Genomic DNA, 26,314 nt, shown 5'->3' on the forward strand with positions numbered 1-26,314 from the left:
AACTAAATAGTTTTATTTTGAACAAAGTAATGGTGAATTAAATAAATCAAAGAATTATAACTCCGCCCACAAATGAACTGCTAAAGAACTACTTTGATTACCAGTTTTATCTTTTTACCCTGATTGATGCGGTTTTATGCTGTCACATATTTGTGACAGTCGGCGCGAAAGGGTTAATGTTTTGCACATAACATTATAGTGTTTTTTCAGTATCTCACCTTATTTATTATTATTATGTATCAAATTTACGCTATGTAAGCCATATTCCCACGTTTTATTAATTTCAAATTAAATGAAGAAGCAGATAGTCTTTTGGGCTAGGAATTCCGTACCCTTTGTTTAAGTCGATTGCAGTTACTGAGAAGAGACTAGAAAAAAAAAACTAATTTATCGCTTGTTTTACAAGTTTTACTAAATAACTCGCAACTAATTCATTAAAATTTTCACAAAAAGTGGAGCAGTTGGCATTCCTGTTATCAATAACCAGTAAAAAGTTATTCAAACGTAGCAACTTATTTTGGGCATAGGGAGCATTATAATAGAAAGGGCATTTATAAACGTGTTTCATCTTTAGTTACGTTTTTAGAATATGAAGTAAAGATGCAGATTTTAGCCTCCTCCAATTCAAAAATACCATACTGTTACTTAATATAATACTAATTTACTGCATAATTAATTATTTTGACTATAGGCTGCATAATTAATTATTTTAAGCTTCTCGAAAGAATGGATGAAAATTCTGAAATGAATGAAGGTATTCTGATTGCGTTGTTTGGTCGCAAGATTGAAGACGATGACATAATTAAGAAAGCAATAGAACGTTTCGACCTCGGTAAAAAGAAGAAGAAACCCATGTTTGCTGGACTTTACACATTACTGGCCACCTTTTCTAGGGTAAGATTTTCCAGCATTTATTTATTCACTTCAAGATACAGTCGTCAGTAAGAAAAGTAATTGCCCTGATTTTACTGTGATGCGAACCCACCTATTAGCAGAGTGCATGTAATCGGCAAAGTGTGAAATGCCAGCATTCTATAGAATGTCTGCACGTTGTATATAATTCCGGACGTTTTTAGTTAAAGTATTACACATTTTTTAAGCATTGTATGTAATACTTTGACATTCTCTAGAATGATAAATGCTATTTAGGCTAAGTATGAAAAAAGCTCCTGACATGACTAATATATAAATGGCAGACATATCTCAAAACTGTGAATGGCGTTCTGAAAAAAAGCAAAACAATAATGAGAGTATAGTTAAGAAATTATTCGAAGTACGCACTGTGGGCCAGAAGACCATGATCTATGGCCAAATGTCAAAAATTAAATTTTCAACTAAAATATGTGTAGGCAGTTTTAATATAGCTCAAATTAAGTATTCATAGTCATTCCAAACATTACAAATTACTTTTTAGACCGATGAGCGTACAATGCAATGAAAAATATATTAAATTTTTCTTTTTAAATGTAACTTTTAAATTTTTATTTCAGAAATATATATAGGTGATTTACCTTACTGTTAAATTTTTATCAGAGTAATTAGTCTGATATTATAGTACAATTTTTCGATTTGCTGCATTAGTTAATACTCTTGGCAAACTTATAGTTTATATCTTATCATCTGCAATTTACAATGTTTGAATGACTTTCGAAATTTAGTTCCATAAATTTCCACGTGGTAATTAGCTAAACTTTTTTTTGTTGTCTTCTTTGATGCTTCTTCTTTCGGAAAAATCTGCCTCATTTTGCCCGTATTGCAAAGGTGGACTAAATATACCGAAAAACAAAAATTATGTTTTTTTTTCTTGTTCTCGCGTTATTTCGTGATTAATTCGCTTTATTTTGTAATATTACTTCGGAAATATAATTTGCTTTTCATTTTCAATATAAAATTACGAAAAATATAATATTTTTATTGCTTATATTTAATTATTTAAACGTACTATATTATTTTTTTAATTTTTTCTTGCCATATTTCAGCCGCCATTTTGTTTTTTTTGTGGGTATTTTTAGTGTATTTCAAAATTTCAACTATGAATTGAATTTACCTGTACATAAAAACCCCTAAGTACCCCCCCCCCCAAATTTCGAAACAAATTTAATCGAAATACTAATTTTGGCCACGAAACCTTGGATGCTGGCCCATTGTGGTACGTAAAGAAAAATGAAAGCTTTCCAAAACAAAAGTTACGCCTTTCTGATTACGGAAAACAAAATTTTCATGTAAAAAGATAAAGTAAGGCAAAAAGTATGAAATTTCAAAACTGAGAAATTACGGGCCTTGCCATGTGATATTTGAAATGAAGCGGAGATGTATTTCATACTTTGCCGGTTTCTCTTTTGGTATTCTATAGAATGCCGAAGAATTAAGTGAAATGTAAATTTAAAACTTTACCCAGCTGCGCCGAATTTTAAACTTTGCCAATAATAAGGTGAAAGTGGGATGAAATTTGGTACCTCAGATTTTGAGGTATTAGTTCAGCACACAAGTAAAAGTACAACACAGTTAAAAATCTTTCAGCCTCTAGATTTGCAAAATATTGAAAAATTGTGATCTTATTGATGTTGAGCTACCTTCTACAAATCCAAAAGGAGGATTAAAATGAAAGTGTTAAAATGTGGAATAAAATACACCACCCATGAAATTAAAAAATATTATGACTACGAACAATTTACAATTGAGCTTGTTAGAAAAAACGTAGACAACCAAATATTGATGTTTTTTTTAAAAAATTATGTATAATTTTTATATTTTAAATCAAATCTATAGTAAGAGTGCATTTTATTTTCAAATTAAGTACGTGTGACTTAAGCTGATAAATTTATATGATTTCGAGATTGATTGTTATCAATCGGTTAATGTTATGAAATTAATTGTGTCCCTCCAAAGGGATCACATTAAGCAGAGACTACTGTATATCTATAAATTACATATGAAGTGAGGTTTTTATTTTCAAACTAAGTATGTGTGACTTAAGTTGATAAATTTATATGATTTCGAGATTCATTTATTGTTATCAATCGGTTTATATTATCAAATTCATTGTGTCCCTCTAAAGTGATTATATTAAGCAGAGACTATTTTATATCCATAAATTAATATAATTTCTTTTAATTTTAAAGTTTTTGTCATTGATTATTGCAGCTCTTTCTAAGCAGGAGGGAACTGGATAAAGCATTGAGGTTTTACAAAAATTACAGACTTCCTGTTGAACGCTTTCAAACATCTCTTGAAATGTTTAACCATCTCCTCTTCTCCTGTACGGATTTAGTACAGGTAAGAAGTGCATTTGCATTTTTTCATATTTTTATGATTTAATTTCTATGACACAATTTTTATAACAATCACAATTTTTTCTCACACAATTCTTACTGGTATAAATGATTTTTTCTAACACCAAAGATTAACTATCGCCTTCTCTTTTTTTTGTTACATTCCTCTATAAATTACGTTTGAAATATATACGAAAATGAGATCGATCATTCTCTGATTCAGGTCAAAATTAAAATCTGTGGATGAATGAATGGATGTACGAATTTGTCCGCCCTATAAACGTTTGCGACGTATGGTGTGGCAGAAGTCGAATTCTTGGCCATAGATGGCGCCACTGAAAAACAAGAAACGCACACTCTGCCTTAAATTTGCTCGTTTTCACCAAGCAGGTCTGTCCGTGTGGCAAGTGACATTAGAAACAACTACAAAAACTTGAAAATTTAACAGATTTATTACATGTACCACCATTAAGCAGCTAATATGCACATTGCATAGCTAATCTCAAGGTTAAATTGGGTGATCAGTCAAAAAGCGTGAGTAACCAAGCATTTTCAACAATTAACCTAGGTAATGTGAGCATTTATGGTGTCCGAATAGTTAAAGTTCAGAATTTTGTTTCTCACAACTAATTTTGCGGTTGTTTAATTGCATTGACTTGAACCTTTAGATACCGAAAAATAAATAAATTACATTAGAGGGAGATTTTGTACTTTTATGTTACATCCTGTACATTCCTTACTTAAGATTTAAAGCGCTTGCTTATGCTCACTTTTTTTAGATATCCTGCGTATTTTTACGTTTTGTGATCATGGTTATGGCGTTACAAAACTGCTAGCAAGCTGTTCAATGTTGTTGAATGTTGTTTTCTGTTTAAACCTACCATCGAAGTAACAACATGTACTGTGTGTAAAAGAAATAGATTACCCTGGATAACTTTTGATGTAATGTTCAGATTTTCACTTACGGGACTCAATTGCAATAGTTCCCGAAGGTATCTTTAAATATGCTAATTAGTTAGTGTGGACGATATTTTTTTCCCCACAGATTTGGATTCCTGACCCCTAAAATAGCCACAATGTGTGAAATATGGCCCCACTAGTTTGGTCAGAAGAGTGGTCCAAAGCTTGGACAGCATGTTTGTTTTATTTTTTACTCAAATGCCATATCTCGAGAATTGAAGGGAATTAAGAAATTTTTACAAACAATTATAAAATTTGTTCATCTAAAGATAATTTCATGAAAAAAAATAATGACTTTATTTAAATATTTATTATATTACTTAATTATCGTCAAAGAATTATGAATTGAAAGGTATGCAATTTTTTGCCTTACTTAAAATAATATAATTTTGCATGGTAAATTACAAAATTTGAGCGGAACAGGTCGTGGTGCAATAATGTGACTTTTTTTAAAATTCAGTTTCTCAGGAACGATTCGATCGATTTCGCTCAATTTTTTTTGTTTATATAAGGAAATGGGTTTTTGTCTCTGATTTCGTAACTTAAATTGTCTGCTTTTATTAATGCCCTATATCCGATCATTAGATCAGAAGTTATTCAGAGTGGTCCCTTTATTTGCGTACTGTACATGGAATGTTAATTTAAAGAAATGCATTAATGGGATTTTGAAATGAGCTTGATTTTACAACAATCGGTCGTTTTAATTAAAAAGATATTTTCATTGGTTTTAATTTAATATTAATTTTCTTAATTGTTATGATATTTTAAACCCTTTCATCAGTCTTATAATATTTTTAAAAGTGATACTTAGATGACTGATTCTATCTACTAATGTGTTGATTGCAGCAGCATGATTTCTTTTCAGATAGCGAAAATTAAATGAATATCATTACGTTAATTTAAACGTACGAAAACCTTGTTTTTCCTGAAAGGATATTATTTTCATTCTGCAGATTTTCTCGTTAGTTTGAAGATTACCTAGGTTCTTTGTACAAATAATTGGTAATATATCTATTACATTGAATATTTAAAATCTTGAAAATATAAAGTAGATATACCAAGCTTCATAGCTTGTACTCTTTACAAAATCATGAAATCAAGTAATAAGTTATTATAATATTTCCCTTTAATGCTCATATTGTCATACACATTTATGCAATACACACATACGTCCATATTTTAGTTCTACTTTGATTTTAACTTTATTGACTGCAGAATTGCGATACTACAAAAAAAATTTTTTTTGAGTACAAGTATATAAAATTTCTTTTTAAAAAATAAATTAATTCGGAAATAATTGATCCGAAGTCATATATTTTCATTATATGTTTTTAATCTGATTAAAGATGTTTTCACTTTTAAATTTTCATCAGTTTTATAATACCAATATGAAAAATTTCTGCATTTTGCTACAAAAATGTATGCATATTGAATTCATCGATACTATTTATGCATTATTTTTATAAATGACTTTATTACAATATTGTAAAAGAATGAAAAAGTGCATTCATATTGAATTTCTTGATAATTCAGTTATACCATAGAATTTAAAATAAATCTTCAGCAAATATTTTAAAATAATTAAGTTTTTAAAACAATGTCTACTTCGTGATAATAGTTTCATGCAACGAAATTCAGTAAATATATATTCCTATTTTGTGTGCTATTTTAAAAGAAAGTAAGTTGTTTGACGTTTGCGAATTCTGTTATGTTTTTGTTTGAAAGAAGGTTTTTCATTGCACATTTCATTAAATTGCACATACCATAAAAGCAATATTATTTTATTGTTTGATCATCCATTTGTATTTTTCAGTCAATGCGGAGCCATATGAGAAATACAGAATCATCCTCTATATGGAATATGTTCGTCATAAGCATTCTTAAAAAGGCCAGAGGAGGTAAGTGCAGGAAAAGCATAAGTGGTTGCCTGAAAGCGACGTCATTCGTGGTGGTCGAATCTAATTAGATGGTGAATCGTGGCATTTGTTTGTGACAAGATTCAGCAGCCAATCAGGTTCGACAACTACGCATGATGTCGCTTTCAGGTACCTAATTAAATCCGATCCAAAAATGGATTCAAGAGGATAACAAACCAAGCTTAATAGCTGCAGCGTTAGCACGCCATCTTGTTCATAAGAACACCTAGCAAAAAATTAGTCACCCTTAGAGAAGTAAAGACAAACATCATTTAATAACATGTAACACCACCTCTTTATTCTATAACGGCCTAGATTCAGTTAGGAAGTGAGTTCACAATGTTTTGAAATCCAGTTTAAGCCACTCGCTGAAGATTTGAATGCGCAAATCTACAAAATAGCGAGGATGTTGATTTCGGCGTTTTACCCGTTGTTCCAACATGTTTCACAAATTTTCAATGGGGGTCAAGGGGATTTTGTAGGCCAGTCACGAAGTAGTGAGCGTCTGAGTGCTCATAAAACCTGTCACATATTCTTCCAGCCCGATGAACTTTGCTGTTGTTGTCTTGAAGAACAGTATATTCCTCATGAAGATGTTGATTGAAAGGGAGCACCTGATCATCCGGAATGTTCAAATAAACATTTTGGTTCCTAATTGTGGCCACCTCAGTGAGGGGGCCCAATCCATAATAAGAAAAACACCCACAAAACATGACAGACCCACCTCCGGCTTTAACCTGACCTTTCACACAGTTAGGATGAAATGCTTCATCTTTCCTTCGGTGCACTCGATGACGTGCGTCATTTGAATAAAGTCAAAAACGTGATTCGTCAGACCATATTACATTCCTCCAGTCAGCAGTTGTCCACATTCGGTGACTTCTAGCCCAGTGCTATCACGCTGCTTTACGTGTCTGCGTGAGGAATGGCGTCTTACGAGGTGTTCGACTCCAAATGCTCATTGCATGCAGCTTCTGTTGCAATGTTCTCTCACTAACAGGTTGGGATGGACCGTTTCGACCAGCAAGTTGCCTCCCCTAAGCATCCCAAACATTTTCAATGGGGTTTAGATCTGGAGAACGTGATGGCCATACGAGGCGTTGAATACCCTCACTGTCTAGACAATCCTGAACAGCGAGTGTTCGATGACATGTTGCGTTGTCATCCATAAAAACAAATTTATCACCGACAGCACCACGGAAAAGACGAATATGAGGAAGTAGAACTTCATCAATGTATCGTTGGCATGTCATAGTCCCGTTCGCAACCACATGTAGGCTCGTGCGGCCATTGAGCATGATGCCGACCCACAACATGACACTGCACGTCGGATATCGGTCCCTTTCCTGGATATTTTCCGGACGATAACCAGTACCACTCTCACGCCAGATCAGTTGGCGTCTACAATCCGATGACAGACTGAACCTACTCTCATCTGAGAAAAATACGCATGCCCAGTCCTGTTCAGTCCAATTGTGATTCTCACGACACCATTGCAAACGAGAAATATGGTGCTGTCTGGTCAATGGGACGCACACAACAGGTCTGCAGGTGTATAGTCCTCCTCCCCTGAAACGTCTGGCCACAGTTTTTCGGGAGATCTGCTTTCCCGTGGCAGCAAGAAACTGATTTGCCACCTGCTGAGCTGTGGTGCGCCTGTTCCTTTTTGCTGACAGGACGATGTATCTGTCTTCTGCAGGCGTCGTACTTCTAACACGACCTCCCCGGTGCCGCCTACTACACATTCCAGTAGTTTTAAATGATTACCACAGCCGTGAAACAACGCTGCGAGCGATGTCGAACTCCCTGGCAACGTCTTTTATTTTTCGCCCTTCTTCGATCTTTCCAATAATTCGGCCACGCTTAAAATCATCTAAGTGATATCGGGAAGACATGCCGAAAATTTCAAGTTCGTCAACTAAATCTTTCCTGTAAAACTTTGACTTGAAACAACAATTCTCCACACGCGTCGAAACCTTTAAAGCTCTTATCAGCGCTATCACGTGATGAACAGACGTGGGAAAAAAAATTTGCATACGCATACCTCTTCTTACTATATCCCGCACTTAATCTAATTTCCACATTTTGCTTCCTTTCATTTTGTGGTTGCTATGGATGATAGTGTTATCCGTCCTTAGCAATTGTCCAGCAGTGTATTTGAAAATTGTATATATCGTTTCAAAACGTTTTGCTTTAGTTGTCTACCTTTAAAAAAATTAATTCGCAACAGCCTTTAATAGCTAGAGTTTGTATACTTTTATATTTTTCCATGGCCAAATCAGATTTAGATGTATTTTTATTACCACGTTTATATAAACTTGCCTTCGTGTATGTCTGTCCGGGTGGAATTTTGTAATCGATTTTAAACTATCTTCCCGACTAGCTACAAACTTCAAATTTAGCACACAGTTCAGAATTGGATGACAATGCATGAAAATGAAGAGAAAAAAGACATGCAAAGTAAAATAAAATTAAAACTTAAAAAAAAAAATTATTTTCGAGATTGTCTTTTGTTGTCGATTCCATTATTTCAAATTATTACGCGTCAGGTGAAAAGATTTTTGTTGTCGGAGTATTTTTATTGGCTGAAAAATCACGTGGTAGGATCCAGTTTTTCCTCATTCATTTCCAGATTGTTTTGGTTGTCATCAGCATAAAACTATTGAAAGTCGTAAAGGTATTGTTTTTCTATAAAGATATTTGTATCCCTAATTTAAAATAAAAGTTCTATTACTTTAGTAGTGGTCTTGTAGTAGTCTTGACTACTCTTGACTGAGAAAAATAATCTGAATAAAAATATATATTTTTAAAAACCACGTTTTTTGTAGTGAAGAATAATAATTAAAAAATAATAATTTTTTAAAAATATAAAATAAAAATTAAAAAAATCATAGTTTAAAATAAAAAAATTCAAAATAAAAAAATTCAAAATAAAAAGTAATATTTTTAAAAACCACGTTTTAATAGTGGAGAATAATAATTAAGAAAAAAATTGAAAAACGAAAAACGTGGGGCGCATGAAATACATAACAGTACATATACACATACATATACACATTTTCTTACTCATACACATGCACAGCCACATATACATCCACATACATATGCATATACAAAAGCATATTCCACATCCACATTCAGATACAATTACAATTACTGATATACATACACATATTCTCAAGAGCACACCTACACACACTAATATAACATTACTGTTATGTATCTCATGCGCCCCACGTTTTTCGCTTTTAAATTTTTTCCTGAATTATTATTCTCTACTATTAAAACGTGGTTTTTAAAAATATTACGTTTTATTTTGAATTTTTTTAATTTATCCATTTCAAATGATTGTTAAAATCACTATTGATTTAGATTGTAAGTCCAAGCTTGAAATAGAAAAACAAACTATTATTTTAAATATGAAAATAAAATCATTGGGAAAACCCAAAAGAATTGGCAACTATAGTGGAGTTGATTTTAACTCCAATTATACTATTATTGAGCCCAAAAGTGATTGGTTAGAGCCTGTAACTTATCTTTATTCTTATAACTTAGATATAAATGTCAACTCCTAACTCATGTATTTTTTTGTCTCATTTTATTTAGGATTGTTAAATAATGTCTTTAGGTCACTTATTTCGAAACATTCGGTACTACATTTATATATTTTCTGACTCAAATCATTACTTTTCTGTAATCACTAATCACAATGATTTATCTTTTTACAGGAATGAGTGCAGAAGTATACAGAGATTTTTCAACACTTTGTACAACTAGTACTGAAGTAGAAAGTGCTGATGTTCCCGCAAGCATCGAAGTAAGAAATTAATCACAATATTAATATATTGCAATGTTGTTAAAAGTGGCTTTGTGCAATTTTGGTCCGTATGCAAATAAATAAGTAAAAATTGCTATTGAATTGTTTGATTTCAAATTTACCATATTTTTTCAATATTGGTTAAAATTTGAAGTATTGCAGTGCCATGATTTTAGAGCACAAAACATTCATATTTGTGTTCTTAATCATTTATAATTAACAAGAATGGCTTGTTTTCTTGAGAAAAATTTCAAGAATGAAATAAATGAGTAACTAGTCTTTTTCATTTTAACAAGAGCCCATCGTTGTTCCATAATCTTATCGAGAACAGCAAATTTCGACAGAAAATTTTAGTCAGACGGGATAGCGAGTACGAACTTAGTTAGTTATTTTAAGTGAAGTGACATACTTTTTCTCTTGTTATTTGTAGGAAAGTTTCTCTTGTTGTTGGCTATACTGCACCGTTAATTGCTAAGCGTTATCCTTTTGAACAACAATGAAGAATATTGAATTAACGTTGCAAACACTTATCAAAATTTTTTTAAAATAAAAAATCGAGTAAGGTTGGAATAGCTATATAAGAAAGCAATAGATAGGAATCTATTTTTACACAAGTCACTTAATAATTATAAAATTATTAATTTATCACTATTACACCACATAATAATGTCAAATTATGATTCAAATTTAATAGTATACTTGTTGCAAGTATTTTCTTTCTTATATATTATTCATTAGTACTTCTTTCTTTTTATTATTTATATTTATTCAGGTAAAATATTATTCAAATTTATTGTTGGTTTGTTCTGAATTATAAGCTCTTCAAAACTTTCTTAGCATATTTGAATTATATTTAGCGCCTGGGCTTAGCAATAGCTAAAGAAAGAACACCAGAGGAATTGAAGAAAATGAGTAATCAGGTAATTACGATTATTCACTGAATAATCAACAATTGTAATTTCAGGTAAATTTTATATTCAAATAAATATGCTTTTTTTTTCAAACAGGAAATAGTGGAATGGCTTCAAAATTCTCAAACTGACGCTGGAAAGAAGTACCGTGAATTTCTTACCAGACACGGACACAGATGTCTAAAAGAAGTAAATATCTCTGTTATATAATAGTTGAAAGAACCTCGAGTGCAAAGAGTTATATTTTGCAACAATTTTCTCTATAACTAAGAAAAGAAAATGAGAACTTATATTTACATCCATTTTAAAGAAGACAAGATCTCAATTAAGTTAAAAAATATTTTTTTTTCATATATGAGTTTCTATGTTTCATCAATTTCAAATGCTTTTAAAACCAGCTAATTCGGATTTTTTGATTTCCTGTTCCATATTTTGAGTAGAATACATGATGTTTGATTAAGCAAGCCATGCAATATTGATGAAGTAATTACATGCATCCTATGTAACGCATTCACGTGTATTTACAAAATAACAAAAGATGAAATAGAATTTTTTTTTTCAAATTTGTTTCCCAGCAATTTTTTTTTGATGCAATTTTTTTTCTAAGCAAGTTTATTTTCAATCTATACAAAAATTGCTAAGGTAAGCAAAAAACCTTTTTAAAATTTTTTATCGCTTATACTTTCTGTGGAAACTTTAACAAGGAGTAAAAAACTGCATGCATCGATTCTTGATTTAATACATTTAATTTAATACCATTTGATTTTATACTACTACTTATCGTTGCGTGTTTCGATGAGTGGACTGAATATAAATGAAAAGTCTGAATACATTGTAAATTCAAATTTCATTTTGCTATCACTAGGTAAAAGTTTCTTTGAAGAGCGTACATGTTGGCAGCTATTGTATCGCTTTATAAAACTTAAAGATACAAAATGCTGTCGTAAACATGATGGTGGGTATCACAATTAACATTTCTTTAAACAGCCTTTAAAATTTTTTTAATATTTAAAAGTAATCTCAAATATTCTCAGTATTTAATCTCAATATTCTTTACCTTTTTTTCAGTTTGATTTGCGGCAAAAAACATGGGGAACTGATCCTACAACTCTCATACAGCTGTTAAAGGTAAGAAATGTTTCTAAGTCAGTAAGCTTTAAATAGTCCCTTGTGAATTACTTTTGAGCATTCTTAAATCCATCTCAAATTGTAAAAAAAAGTTGCAATGAAATTAACATTAAAACCGATTGATGATAAGCTCGGAATCAGCATTAAAGATAAAAAAATTTAAGTCAGTTACCTTAAGTAGTTTCAGCTGATTAAAAATAAAAACTGGTAGCAAAATTTGGAATGACTTCGAAACATACTTCTTAAACACTTTAACTCGATGTCCAGCTTCTTTATTTGAGTGTAGTACTTTTTGTTCTTCCATAATTTCTTTCTTGAACTGAATAGAAAAGTTTCTCACGAACTCAGTCTTGTTTTGAATAGAATTAATGATTCTTAATGCCTTTCTTCCATTAACGAGTGTTCTGAATGGAATGGAATAATCAAACATTCAACGATTCTTAATGCTAGTTTTCCGCAGTTTCTTTTTGTTCAGAACAGTATGGTTTTCTGTAATTTTTTGTGTGTTTTAAATGGAATGAAATAACCAAGCCTTCAACGATTCTTAATGTTAGTTTTCTAGAATTTATTTCTTATTCAGAACGAAATGGTTTTCTAGAATTTTTCTCGTGTTCTCAACGGAAAGAAGTAATCAAATTTCAATCAAATGTTTCTTGATGCTAGTTTCCCATGAAGTTTTTTTTACTGAACAGAATAGTTTCCCCTAATTCCTTTCATGTTCCAAGCGGAATGATATAATCAAGAATCCAACATTCTTCAATGCCAGTTTTCCACAGTTTCTTGTACTCAACGGAATGACCTTTTTTTAAAAGATCCTAATTAGATACAGCCAATTCCACCAACTATGCACGTGTGTTGAATATGCATTTCATTTTGACCATCCGCTCAGTCAGAGGTTGATTGCGAGGGTGCTTATCATAGTTAGTGCCCAGTATAAGGATTTAACTATTTTAACTAAGGGTTTTTATTTAAGGGGTATATCAAGACTATAAGGAAGTAGTAGTATTGATATACCTGTAAACAAACAACCTTACGTCAATACTTCTATGAAAAGAAGAGCTTAAATCAGAACTTTATTATGATAAATAATTAATAAATAGGCCCCTTTTATTCATAAGTTAAAGCTTAAAAGTTAAAGCCTTCTCATAAGTTAAAGCTTAAAATAAATGTTAGTTTCAAAACCTCAAAATATAGATCAGAATGTTTGAAAATCTAATGTTTATTTATGCATTTTTTATTTACAGAATCTCGCCGGATCCTCATCGAAAAAAGTAACAAATAAGAAAGAGGAGAATTTTAACCAAACATTGAAGGATTTAGGAATAAATGTCGGTCTCAAGACAAGGTAATCTATTTTTGAGAATACAAATAATTAAATTTCTTTTTGATTAAGTTGAATTTCTTTTCAGTTTTATAAGTAACTTGTGTCAAAAGAAGCGTTTAAAGTACTTTGCACTTTATTTCCAGACTAACTCTGAAATACTTGATATCTCGAAGTCGACAAGGAGTTCAGACTAGAGAATTGTCAAAGGTAAATATTTTTTACGATTTCAGTAAAAGATGAAAAACAAAGTTTAATGAATCATTTTTTGTTCTAATGCTTTTGTGCAAAAGTGTTGTCCTTGGTATCTGCCTTCGGCATTTGCCACTTCTTGGTGTTCACCTCATTATGAGGTGAACGCTGTATGCCATGAGCTGTCGTGACTCAATTATATTAAATTGCAAGTGCTCAAGTTATTTCTTATTGACCTGCGAATATTGCTTTATTCAGAAAAGTAAATACTTGTTAGTTTTCAGAAATTTGAATTGACCCTTTTTTTTGTTGAAAAAATTGTGTTATAAATTAAAATTTAGAAAAACTCATATTATAATTTTAAGGCATATTATTAGAATCATGCAAGATTTTTAAGGAATCACCTTAATTTGGCATCTCTATTAATTGATTCTAAGTAAAAATTGTGAATTTGTTTAGTTACAGCAACAGCAGCGTACAAATGTTAAAAATATTTTTTTTTTGCATATTTTGACGAATGAAAATCTTAAAATTATAAACATTTCGAGCTCTAAAATAAATAATTATTTTATCTCAACTAACTTATTTTATCTCAACTTCCTTGCTAATATCAGTTATATCAGTGTTTCCCAAACTTATGACTTTTGCGTACCGTTTCTAAATTTTTTGTAACGCTGTATACCACTAATGAAAAAAGGAATGTAGTTTTTACTATAAAAAATTGCACAAAGGTTAAAAATCACAACTGGCTTTTGACACCACTCATTATTTACTGTTAACTCTGCAAAAAATAGCCAACAGAAAAAAAAGTAATTGTAAATTTTCATGGCTAGCTTTGTTTTTAAATAAAATTTTTCGAAATATTCGTTTGTTGCAAGATATTTCGCATAAGAACGCGTACCCCCGATAAACTGTTCCCGTATCCCTGGTGGTACGCGTACCAAAGAATATATAAGCCACACTTATATATTCTTTGCGCGTACCACACTTTGGGAAACACTGCTTTATATGAACAAATTAAAATGTTTCATGCAAATGCAAAATGCATGAATTTTGGCTTGAAAAAAAATCCAACCAACTATGACATCCGTCGGCTCGTAAGTCACTTTTACCAACTAGTGCAGTTTCCTAATAGTTTTCCTTCTTTTGTGATTTAAAGAGCGGCATTTGTAATTGGATTAAATTTGAGGGAGCGATGTTTTGAAGAAGTAGAATTTTCAGGCAACTATATCGTAATATTAAATTATCCACGATTAATTGAAGTACAATGCGAAGAAAAAAATGAAATTCCCTGAAAAACTTTAGATCAATATTTAAATTATTACACCATATTTTAAATTAATTGCAAAATGAGATATAAAACCGTATTTTCTCTGAAAAAGAATAAATTTTTTGCTGGATTTGAATCTCTGACTCTCAAAATATAATGGATAGCCGCAATCTGAAAAATATGTCATCAATAGTTTGGTCAGGACAGCGATTCAAGTTTTGAACCTCTTAATGTTAATTTTACTTTTCGAGTGTTTCGCTACGTAGCGAGAATAATTCAAATAAATCAAAATCAGTTTTGCACACAATTATAAAATTAGTATCCAAAGATAATTCTACTCAATAAATAATTTTAATAATTACTTATTATTTTATTTCATTATTCCCAAAAAAATTTTAATTGTCAGATATACAGCTTTTTACATAATTTTAAAGAATTTATCATCATTTTGAACTGACATCATTTTAAAGAATTGTTCTCTACATAAAGAATTGTGTATAGAAAAATACAAATTTTGAATGAAATCGGTCTTATAATTCCAGAAAATTTTTATTTTTAATACCCGATGTTTAAAATTCGATTTCTCAGGAACTATTCAACCGATTTCGATCGAATTTTGGACTTTGTCATATAAAATTAAATTCTTCAAAATTATGTAAAATTCGGCATACCTTGCAGTACTATTCTTTCAATCATTATTAAATAAAATAATAAAGTATAGTAAATAGTTATTAAAATTATTTATTGCGGGGATTATAAGCGAATTTTACAATGGTGTGCATAAAATTTTTCAATTCTCTGCAAGATTTTACAAGACATGACGAAATACAAAACAAATTAAATTAATGTTAATCAAAGTTTGACTTGTTGCCCTGATTAAACTGTTAGGACTGTATTTCCTAGATGGCGGTTATGGCTGTTTTTTGGAATCAGAAATCATAATCCGTAAGGAAAAATGAATGCTTATTCAGAGAAAGTACTATTTTGAGTACAATTTCGTAACTTAAAATATCGTCTACCCTTTTTATTTAACATATTTGTTAAGTACTTGGTACTTTTTGTTTACGTCACACTAGAACTACACAGTGTGCGACGGTCTTGGAATCATTCCTAAGGATGATCCAGAGTCAGCATGCGTACGTCACATACAGGACGGGCACATTTGCACACCATCCATCCATCCGCAAATCGTAATTTTGACTTGAATCAGAGTACGATTAATTTTCCGATCCAGTGCCCCCGAGGTATTGATTTGTTATGGGAATTTAACTATTAAGGCTTAACCCAATCAGGTGTAAATTCGATCATTAGATCAAAAGTTATTCAGGGGGTTTCTTTTTTTCTTTTGATCACCGTACTAAGGCATTTTCAGAATAGTGTGAAATTTAAATCTTTAAGTCTAATGAGTGAAGGGTTTCTTCTATCTTGCTTCTATTGTGATGGCGTTTTTTGTTTGACAGACAACTCAAATTGCCTTAAAATGTATACAGAAGAAGATTGAAATGATGAACATGTAAGTAAATGGAGTTAACCAGTTATTAAAATTAGGACTTTCACATGTTTTCAAACATTTAAAAAATACTTTCCCCAGTAAATTGGGTCTGCTGTTTGACGAATTAAAATTTATAAAAAAATTATAAATTAAGATTAAAAAAATTATTTTTTTTAAAATTCGTAAGTTGAAATTTAAAAAAATCCGGGTAAGGAACCGTTTGACTCAGGGAATAAAGCGTTCACCTTCCAATGAGGTGAACCGGGGTTCGAGTCCCAGAGTTGGCTGGTCGATACGAATTCCGCTCCCGGCTCACACTGACTACAGTGCTGACATAAAATATCCTCAGAGGTAGACGAATCATGGGAGAATCTTCTTGGCGTCAGGCTAACCGTGGGAGGTTTTCGTGGTTTTCCTCCCCATGTAACGCAAATACGGGTTAGTTTCACCAAAAATTCCATATAGACGGCAAATTACTAATCCATGAGTTCCCTTGTCTTCTAAATTGAGTTCAAAATTACAATTTTACGGAGTTGAGTCGTGAACTCGAAATTGGGTTGGCTGTTCAACGACGGTTCTAAAGTAAAATGAAATAACGGGGTAAGCATGGGCGGCGTAATCCATTTTTTTCAATAATAATTTCCTAATTTTTAGTTATTTATTTTTGATATAATACAATTTCCAAGATGACATTATTTGATAGCTTTTAGTGTTTTAAGACGTAAACTTTAGTTACGAAAACTTGTCTGTGAAGTTTACTCATTTTTAAAGCAAATATATGTATTTTTTTTACATAGTCTCTGCTTATCAAGACTCAAGATGAATGGAGAAAAGGCTACTATCACCTAGCAAAGCTTATGGTATCAGAAGGTAGAATACCAGACGAAGATCTACTCTTCTTTATGACTGTGGACGAAATAAGGGAAATTTTAGAGACAAGATCACCAAAAATAATTGCAAGGTTAAATAATTTACAATTACTTTTAATTATTTAATGCATCATTAAACTACTAATGAAACGTAAAGAAATGTATAAAGCACAAATAAAATTTTGCAAGGTAGAAAATCGTTTCGGTATGACCATCAACAGTCCCTAACATTATCAAATCAATACGTCGTGATGTCGCATCTCGACACTGATGATGTTATCTAGATAAAGATAACTTATCAGTGTCGAGATAACATCATCAGTGTCGAGATGCTGATGAAATGCATTCAATCTGTATAGTTCATCTTAATTATTCGTTCACTATCTAGGATGTTAGATTTGTTTCAAAATGCGAAGTATTCTTGTATATGCCCTGGTAGACAAAGTTCTTGATTTCTACCGAAGACAAATGAAATATAATATGGTTTTACTACCAATTTGATATATTTTCCGGCATACAAATTGCTCTGGCAATTTTGTCTTTTGACTACATTATGGTCTCGAATGTCTGAAATTTCAGCAAATTATTTTTCCAGTGGTGGTAAGCAAAGGCAGAAATTTTTAAAACAAATAGAACTCATATAAAGCTCCCAGCAAAATTGAAAATCTGACCATTTGTCCATCTTTCTATAATTTGTGCGCAGTGGTGGACAAAATTATTTTAATTCTAATTTATTAGAATCTTAGAACATTTTGCAATTACAGGGAAATTTGTTTTCTGAACTATGGAAATTTTGTAGCCGTTATGGGCATGCTACTGTTCGTTCGTTCGTTGTAGTGGAACTGGAAGTCTGAGGCCTTACGGCCCTTTTCCATGGGAAACTAATGGTAGGGCTGCCAATTCTCTAGACGTTTAAGGGAAATTTCTTCTAGTGGTAGATAAATTTATGTTTTTTTTTTGTATGATTATTCGTTTTGAAAATTTGATTTAAAGTTATTTTTTGCAATACTACAGATAAATGATTCAAAAGCTCATAAGAAACACGACTTTTTTCAGTTCTCTTGTTGTGTGGCTTTTAAAATACTGGAAAAAAATATAAAAAATTCTGAATGCTTTAGTTTTAAATTTTCTTTTAAACTTCAAAATATTTTTCAAAAAGTGTAGAAACTGCGAGCTTTATATATATACATCATTCAAAAGCACATATGCAGGATCGTCAACTTTTGACGCTTTATGGGAAAATTTCTTCTTGAAGTAACTAAGATTATGTTTTGATGTATGAAACGCCGTGTTGATCTACTCTAATGGTAAGGATCTGAAAATGTCAACAAGATTACTAAAAATTCTAAGAATGCTAGTTTTAAATTATCTACTACTCTAACATTTTTTGAAAAGCGTATTAGTTGGCAGCTCAGTATATGTAACACCATTTTTTCTCCGTCTCCTCGTGAAAGGGTGAAAATTAATGAAGGTGAAAATTAACTCCACTGGTCATTTCGTGCGTCTTTTATGTTTTTTCATATCTAACAATTTCCTTAAAATTTAAATGATTTATTTGTCAAATTAAAAAATTAAATTTCGTTTTGTAGAGCAAATCATAGGAAACGCAGATACCCTGTTTTGGACAAGTATATATTTCCAGAAATAATGAAAGGATTTCCTAAACCAGTAAGTAAGCCATGTATTTATTTTCATAAAATTAATTTTTTTGCATATAAGTTGCCAGGAATTATTTTTATTTTGTACTTTTTCACAGTAACTGGTACAGTTATCCTTAGAAGAAAGTTTCCAATTATGATAAAATTTGTGCGTTTAGCCTTATCAATGAAATTCTTCAACATTCTAGACTGAAGAAAGGAAGAGTATTACGTGTAACCATGTTAATATTAATGAACTTAGAGCAATTTAACTGTATGAATAAGTGGAGCTAAACTTAAGACTGTCTTGGTGACGTTTGAAAGTCACTACTGATGACGAGCTCGTCACCGAAGTGGCGGATCGGTGACGGATTTGGATAGTCAGCAATTTAAAATGTCTGGCAAAGTACAGGTTATTTTTCTTATTCGCCATCATACTTCTAGCATCTGGCGATCGAAAGCTTGTTTACTTCTATAGTTTTTCTGTTTTTGTTTATTTAATTTTTTTCTCATTTAGTTTGACTTCTTTTCTTCAAATTTTTAAAAGATGGCTTTAGTGAAAAAACAAGTTTTCAGCTCTCGAATCATAAATAATAACTGAACATTACAGAAATGAGTTTCATTTTATTATTACAAATTTTTAAAAGTTATAGTAATATCATGATAAGTTGTATTAACTGAAGTTTTCCAAAAAGTTTTGTCAGTAACTGCTAAACTAACTGCTGAAATGTAAGCGTTTCCGTTATCCATTTAAACTTTGTGTTTACAAGGTATTTTGTTTACTATCTTAACAATGTTCATATAACAATGGTGAGAATAAAAAAATATTGTTCCATTCTAAGACTTTTCAATTTTTCCCATAAACATGTTTAGCGAAACAAGAATTATTTCCATGAAATTTATGTCTTGGTTAATTCGAACTTATTATACGAAAGATGACTAAAACAATTAATTTGTAAAAAAATTGAGTTAGAATTTTAAAAATATATTAATGATTCGCTTAATTTTTTATTCAAATTACGAACTTGTTTCTGCAAAAAATCTAGTAATTTTTTAATCAGAAATATGATTTGTAACAAAATATTTAACTATATCAAACATACGATATTTTAACGATACGCACAACTCTTTTAAAGAAAAAAAAAAAAAAAAAAAAAAAAAAAAAAAAAAATATATATATATATATATATATATATATATATATATATATATATATATATATATATATATATATATATATATATATATATATATATATGAACTTATATATATATATATATGAACTTATATATATATATATATATATATATATATATATATATATATATATATATATATATATATATATATATATATATATATATAGACAAACACACACACGAGTGTGTTAAATCTCTGCGGAACAGTGTAAGTTACTTGCTAAGAGCTGCCAGTTGTTAACATTTAATCCACAAATAATACAGACCATTAGAAGTTTCAAATTATCTGCTTCAAAGCGTTCATTAATTTTTAGCTATCACTGTGGCTCACAGTCATTGCTCCAACCACTCCCACCTATATACCGAACAGGCAAAACCATAGCTGTGACATCTTAGATATAGCAATATCAATTATCCAAGTCCCCATAGTCGACTGCACCCACAATCAACTGTCCTCTGATCATCTGCCCGTTCAACTATCTATTGGACTACCCACTCAGCACTTTGAAAAACCCAAACAAAAAACAGACTGGAACTTGTATCAAAATAACCTGACCATAAATATTTGTAATCTACCAGCCCTCGAAGACGAGTTAATCATAGAAACCTACATCCAGCAACTTCAACTAGAAATTACAGAAGCATACAAAAGTGCAACAATAGAAATTAAATGAGTAGTCCACCGATACAAACTTCCTCCAGAAATAAAATGCATTATCCGTCACAGAAACTACTACAGAAAACTTTACCAAAGATCCTGTACATTCAAATGAAATCAAGCAACTCAACAAAAAAATCAAAAAACAGAGCAAAAATATAACATCGAACACCATTGTGCATGTAGATGAAAACTGATCAACTTCTCTGAGTGTGACCGTTATGAAAACATCATTTAGCTCAATTTATATGCAGGATAATAAAAACATAACTCCTCTTTCTTTTTAAAAAAATCAAGTTTAAATGCTAATTTAAATTTCTAATAATATTTCAATTTGGTTTCAGATCAACTTAGAAGACAATACTCCTATTTCAAGTGAAGATAACTTTTCTATGAAAGGTAAAGTTTTTTATATTTTTTTTTTACGTTCTTTAATTTTATTTTTGCAGGCGCTGAACTTGCTTCGGAAGATGACGGTAGTGCTGCTCTTTAACGTTACTACCACTAATAAATTTTTTTCTCAGCAGCCGTGCAAGCTGGCAGCTAAGACAATGGATAAGCATGTTTTGTTTCTCCAAGAGAGTCTTATAATGAAATAATTTCTTGAACACAACATTTCTTAACTGAACGACTGAACGTGAATGAGAACAATTTTTTTTTCAACGGCAGGCACTGAACTTTCGTTTTTCACCTAGAAAGATGCCGGGAATAATGCTCATTTAAAGTTACCCGATGGGCACCTGTGAACCTAAGTCACGGAGGTGAGCAGCATTACCTACGCCACACTCTTCCACAGATACCCATTCATAGGGTCGGCCACATTCACACATTACACAATAGTAAACAACACAGAAAGAAACACACCTACCCTGAGCGGGATTTGAATCCGCAACCTTTGGCTTAGCAATCAGGCACGGTAACGGCTCGTTCAACTGGCTGGCCTAAAAGGTAAAGTCAGCCAAAGAATAAATTTTAAAAAACGTTTGGGTTGACTTGACTGATCAAACGTTCTAAAATAAGCAAGCAGGAATGTCACTTTTTATTCCAAATTTTTAATCATTGTTTTTTAATCGAAGTCTTTTTTTACCAAACTTTTAATCCATTTACTTCTGGGAATTTTTTTATTTCATAGCGTATATGAATAGAATTGGCATTGCTAGGATTGGGACCTGAGTTACTTCTTTGGGAGACGACTGCTCAGACTTGAATTTTATTGATTTATAAAATGTAAGAGAACATTATTAAAAAATTAAAATTTTATAGCACAAAATAGAAAATGGACAAAACTTAGTTATGCCAAATATTTTTAGTTGGGTTAATGCATTTGATGTAAGAATAAATTTAGATGACGCGCTTTTTACCTTTATTTTTAATCAACACCTGATAAATATCCTTATTGCAAGTCTATTAGCCACATACTATTCTCTTATTTTATTTTTAGTTCTATCTTTCTATATTTTTATAAAGTTATTGTAATAAAGAGACGTGCTCGAAAAGTTTACTACTTTTTTACAATATTAAAAAGTTAACAAAATATTTATTTGGGCACAAAACTCAAGTCATTAAATTATTTTAAAACATACTTATTTCCATATTATATCCACAAATATATACTCATTCAGTTAACAATATTTTCCCATTCGATTATATTTCTTTTCTATATTATATGCATATATTTTTTTTATTTTTTCGTATTTTTAATTTATTTGTTTAGTTTAGGAGAAAGTTTCTGTAAATTAAAAATGAAAAGTAACAAACAAATCAATGCATTTTGAAGTTCCGAAGTTGTTTTTTTTCTGTATGAATTTTTGAATTTATTTGAAAATTGTTTAAATTTAATCTTTTTCCCTAGGAATACCAGTAAGTCAAGGGACGGTTAAAGCATATGTTAGAGTAGCTCTTACTTTAGAAGAAGCTGCTCAACTAAAGGTAAGAATGTGCATTCTCCCGATTATTTTGTGTATTTATTATACTTTTGTTTTAGAAATTTGCAAATAAAATTGATAAATTACATTAAAAAAAAAAGAAAAATATTTCGCATGAAATTATTTTCTGCATTACAGCCGGGAGAAATCCTGTTAACCTATAGTACAGACATTGGATGGTCGCCATATTTTCCTATTCTTGGTGGAGTAGTTACAGAACTAGGAGGCCTTATCTCTCACGGTAAAATTTTTCTTTTTGTTTGAAAACTTTTTGACACATCTATCAAAATAAAAGCAATTCAACAGAATTTTCTTTAAAATGCATCCATTTACCAAATATGCCTCCTCACATGAATTTATAAACATTTCTTATAAAACTTTCTCTTATTATTTAAATTCCAAGCTGCTTTGAAATTTTTAAGCCACATATATGAAGTAAAGAATAAAATCTTAAAGCATATATTTTTATAAGTTTGAAGGGAAAAAATATTTCTGCAAAAGTTGTAAAAAGTAGCAGTAGTTTTGATGTAATTTCTTTCTAGGTGCTGTCGTCAGTAGAGAATATGGTTTGCCATGTATAGCAGGTCTGCATGGAGCAACTAGGCAGTTTCAAACAGGTAACAGCATGAAATTAAATGAAAATTTCTTTTACATTTAAATAAATGAAAATTCGTCATGTTTCGAGTGCTACAACACGAAGCTTCTCATCACGTGATTGACGCATGATGACATGACTACAACAACACGAAATGACACACGCCTATTTTTTATGAGCCACCTCAAAGCGTTCATTCATGAGCCACCTCAAAGCTTTAATTCAACACGGGAGGGCACATGCCTATTTTCATGAGCCACATCAAAGCGTTCATTCAACACTGGAGGACACACGCCTATTTTCATGAGTCACATCAAAGCGTTCATTCAACACGGGATGACACACGCATATTTTCATGAGCCACCTCAAAGCCTTCATTCAACACTGCAGGACACACGCCTATTTTCATGAGTCACATCAAAGCGTTCATTCAACACGGGATGACACACGCATATTTTCATGAGCCACCTCAAAGCCTTCATTCAACACTGGAGGACACACGCCTATTTTCATGAGTCACATCAAAGCGTTCATTCAACACGGGATGACACACGCATATTTTCATGAGCCACCTCAAAGCCTTCATTCAACACTGGAGGACACACGCCTATTTTCATGAGTCACATCAAAGCGTTCATTCAACACGGGATGACACACGCATATTTTCATGAGCCACCTCAAAGCCTTCATTCAACACTGGAGGACACACGCCTATTTTCATGAGTCACATCAAAGCGTTCATTCAACACGGGATGACACACGCATATTTTCATGAGCCACCTCAAAGCCTTCATTCAACACTGGAGGACACACGCCTATTTTCATGAGTCACATCAAAGCGTTCATTCAACACGGGATGACACACGCATATTTTCATGAGCCACCTCAAAGCCTTCATTCAACACTGCAGGACACACGCCTATTTTCATGAGTCACATCAAAGCGTTCATTCAACACGGGATGACACACGCATATTTTCATGAGCCACCTCAAAGCCTTCATTCAACACTGGAGGACACACGCCTATTTTCATGAGTCACATCAAAGCGTTCATTCAACACGGGATGACACACGCATATTTTCATGAGCCACCTCAAAGCCTTCATTCAACACTGCAGGACACACGCCTATTTTCATGAGTCACATCAAAGCGTTCATTCAACACGGGATGACACACGCATATTTTCATGAGCCACCTCAAAGCCTTCATTCAACACTGGAGGACACACGCCTATTTTCATGAGTCACATCAAAGCGTTCATTCAACACGGGATGACACACGCATATTTTCATGAACCACCTCAAAGCCTTCATTCAACACTGGAGGACACACGCCTATTTTCATGAGTCACATCAAAGCGTTCATTCAACACGGGATGACACACGCATATTTTCATGAGCCACCTCAAAGCCTTCATTCAACACTGCAGGACACACGCCTATTTTCATGAGTCACATCAAAGCGTTCATTCAACACGGGATGACACACGCATATTTTCATGAGCCACCTCAAAGCCTTCATTCAACACTGGAGGACACACGCCTATTTTCATGAGTCACATCAAAGCGTTCATTCAACACGGGATGACACACGCATATTTTCATGAGCCACCTCAAAGCCTTCATTCAACACTGGAGGACACACGCCTATTTTCATGAGTCACATCAAAGCGTTCATTCAACACGGGATGACACACGCATATTTTCATGAGCCACCTCAAAGCCTTCATTCAACACTGGAGGACACACGCCTATTTTCATGAGTCACATCAAAGCGTTCATTCAACACGGGATGACACACGCATATTTTCATGAGCCACCTCAAAGCCTTCATTCAACACTGGAGGACACACGCCTATTTTCATGAGTCACATCAAAGCGTTCATTGAACACGGGATGACACACGCATATTTTCATGAGCCACCTCAAAGCCTTCATTCAACACTGCAGGACACACGCCTATTTTCATGAGTCACATCAAAGCGTTCATTCAACACGGGATGACACACGCATATTTTCATGAGCCACCTCAAAGCCTTCATTCAACACTGGAGGACACACGCCTATTTTCATGAGTCACATCAAAGCGTTCATTCAACACGGGATGACACACGCATATTTTCATGAGCCACCTCAAAGCCTTCATTCAACACTGGAGGACACACGCCTATTTTCATGAGTCACATCAAAGCGTTCATTCAACACGGGATGACACACGCATATTTTCATGAGCCACCTCAAAGCCTTCATTCAACACTGCAGGACACACGCCTATTTTCATGAGTCACATCAAAGCGTTCATTCAACACGGGATGACACACGCATATTTTCATGAGCCACCTCAAAGCCTTCATTCAACACTGCAGGACACACGCCTATTTTCATGAGTCACATCAAAGCGTTCATTCAACACGGGATGACACACGCATATTTTCATGAGCCACCTCAAAGCCTTCATTCAACACTGGAGGACACACGCCTATTTTCATGAGTCACATCAAAGCGTTCATTCAACACGGGATGACACACGCATATTTTCATGAACCACCTCAAAGCCTTCATTCAACACTGCAGGACACACGCCTATTTTCATGAGTCACATCAAAGCGTTCATTCAACACGGGATGACACACGCATATTTTCATGAGCCACCTCAAAGCCTTCATTCAACACTGGAGGACACACGCCTATTTTCATGAGTCACATCAAAGCGTTCATTCAACACGGGATGACACACGCATATTTTCATGAGCCACCTCAAAGCCTTCATTCAACACTGGAGGACACACGCCTATTTTCATGAGTCACATCAAAGCGTTCATTCAACACGGGATGACACACGCATATTTTCATGAGCCACCTCAAAGCCTTCATTCAACACTGGAGGACACACGCCTATTTTCATGAGTCACATCAAAGCGTTCATTCAACACGGGATGACACACGCATATTTTCATGAGCCACCTCAAAGCCTTCATTCAACACTGGAGGACACACGCCTATTTTCATGAGTCACATCAAAGCGTTCATTCAACACGGGATGACACACGCATATTTTCATGAGCCACCTCAAAGCGTTGTTGTCATTCACATTCCGTCGTTCGGACGAGGAACGTTGTTCATTATAATTCATTATAAGACTCATCGTCGTT

At 32.5% G+C, this 26,314-nt stretch overlaps 1 protein-coding gene across 2 annotated transcripts in view; it reads left to right on the forward strand.

The window, feature by feature from the left end:
* The window catches only part of LOC107441117 (uncharacterized), a 95,911-nt gene that overhangs the window by 58,839 nt on the left and 10,758 nt on the right, over nt 1-26,314 (forward strand). For both annotated transcript variants that reach the window (XM_087150038.1, XM_043052762.3), the window contains exons 25-39: nt 715-894; nt 3,145-3,276; nt 6,046-6,130; nt 9,877-9,965; nt 10,823-10,885; nt 10,973-11,065; nt 11,945-12,004; nt 13,249-13,349; nt 13,472-13,535; nt 17,077-17,240; nt 18,738-18,816; nt 20,987-21,041; nt 22,495-22,571; nt 22,706-22,808; nt 23,110-23,184. In XM_087150038.1, coding sequence (XP_087006164.1) covers nt 715-894; nt 3,145-3,276; nt 6,046-6,130; nt 9,877-9,965; nt 10,823-10,885; nt 10,973-11,065; nt 11,945-12,004; nt 13,249-13,349; nt 13,472-13,535; nt 17,077-17,240; nt 18,738-18,816; nt 20,987-21,041; nt 22,495-22,571; nt 22,706-22,808; nt 23,110-23,184 — 1,420 coding nt within the window. The remainder of the gene's footprint in view (nt 1-714; nt 895-3,144; nt 3,277-6,045; nt 6,131-9,876; nt 9,966-10,822; nt 10,886-10,972; nt 11,066-11,944; nt 12,005-13,248; nt 13,350-13,471; nt 13,536-17,076; nt 17,241-18,737; nt 18,817-20,986; nt 21,042-22,494; nt 22,572-22,705; nt 22,809-23,109; nt 23,185-26,314) is intronic.

Source organism: Parasteatoda tepidariorum, chromosome 8 (assembly GCF_982258835.1).
Source record: "Parasteatoda tepidariorum strain Cologne lab strain chromosome 8, Ptep-v5.0, whole genome shotgun sequence".
In the NCBI taxonomy this organism is placed as follows: domain Eukaryota; kingdom Metazoa; phylum Arthropoda; class Arachnida; order Araneae; family Theridiidae; genus Parasteatoda; species Parasteatoda tepidariorum.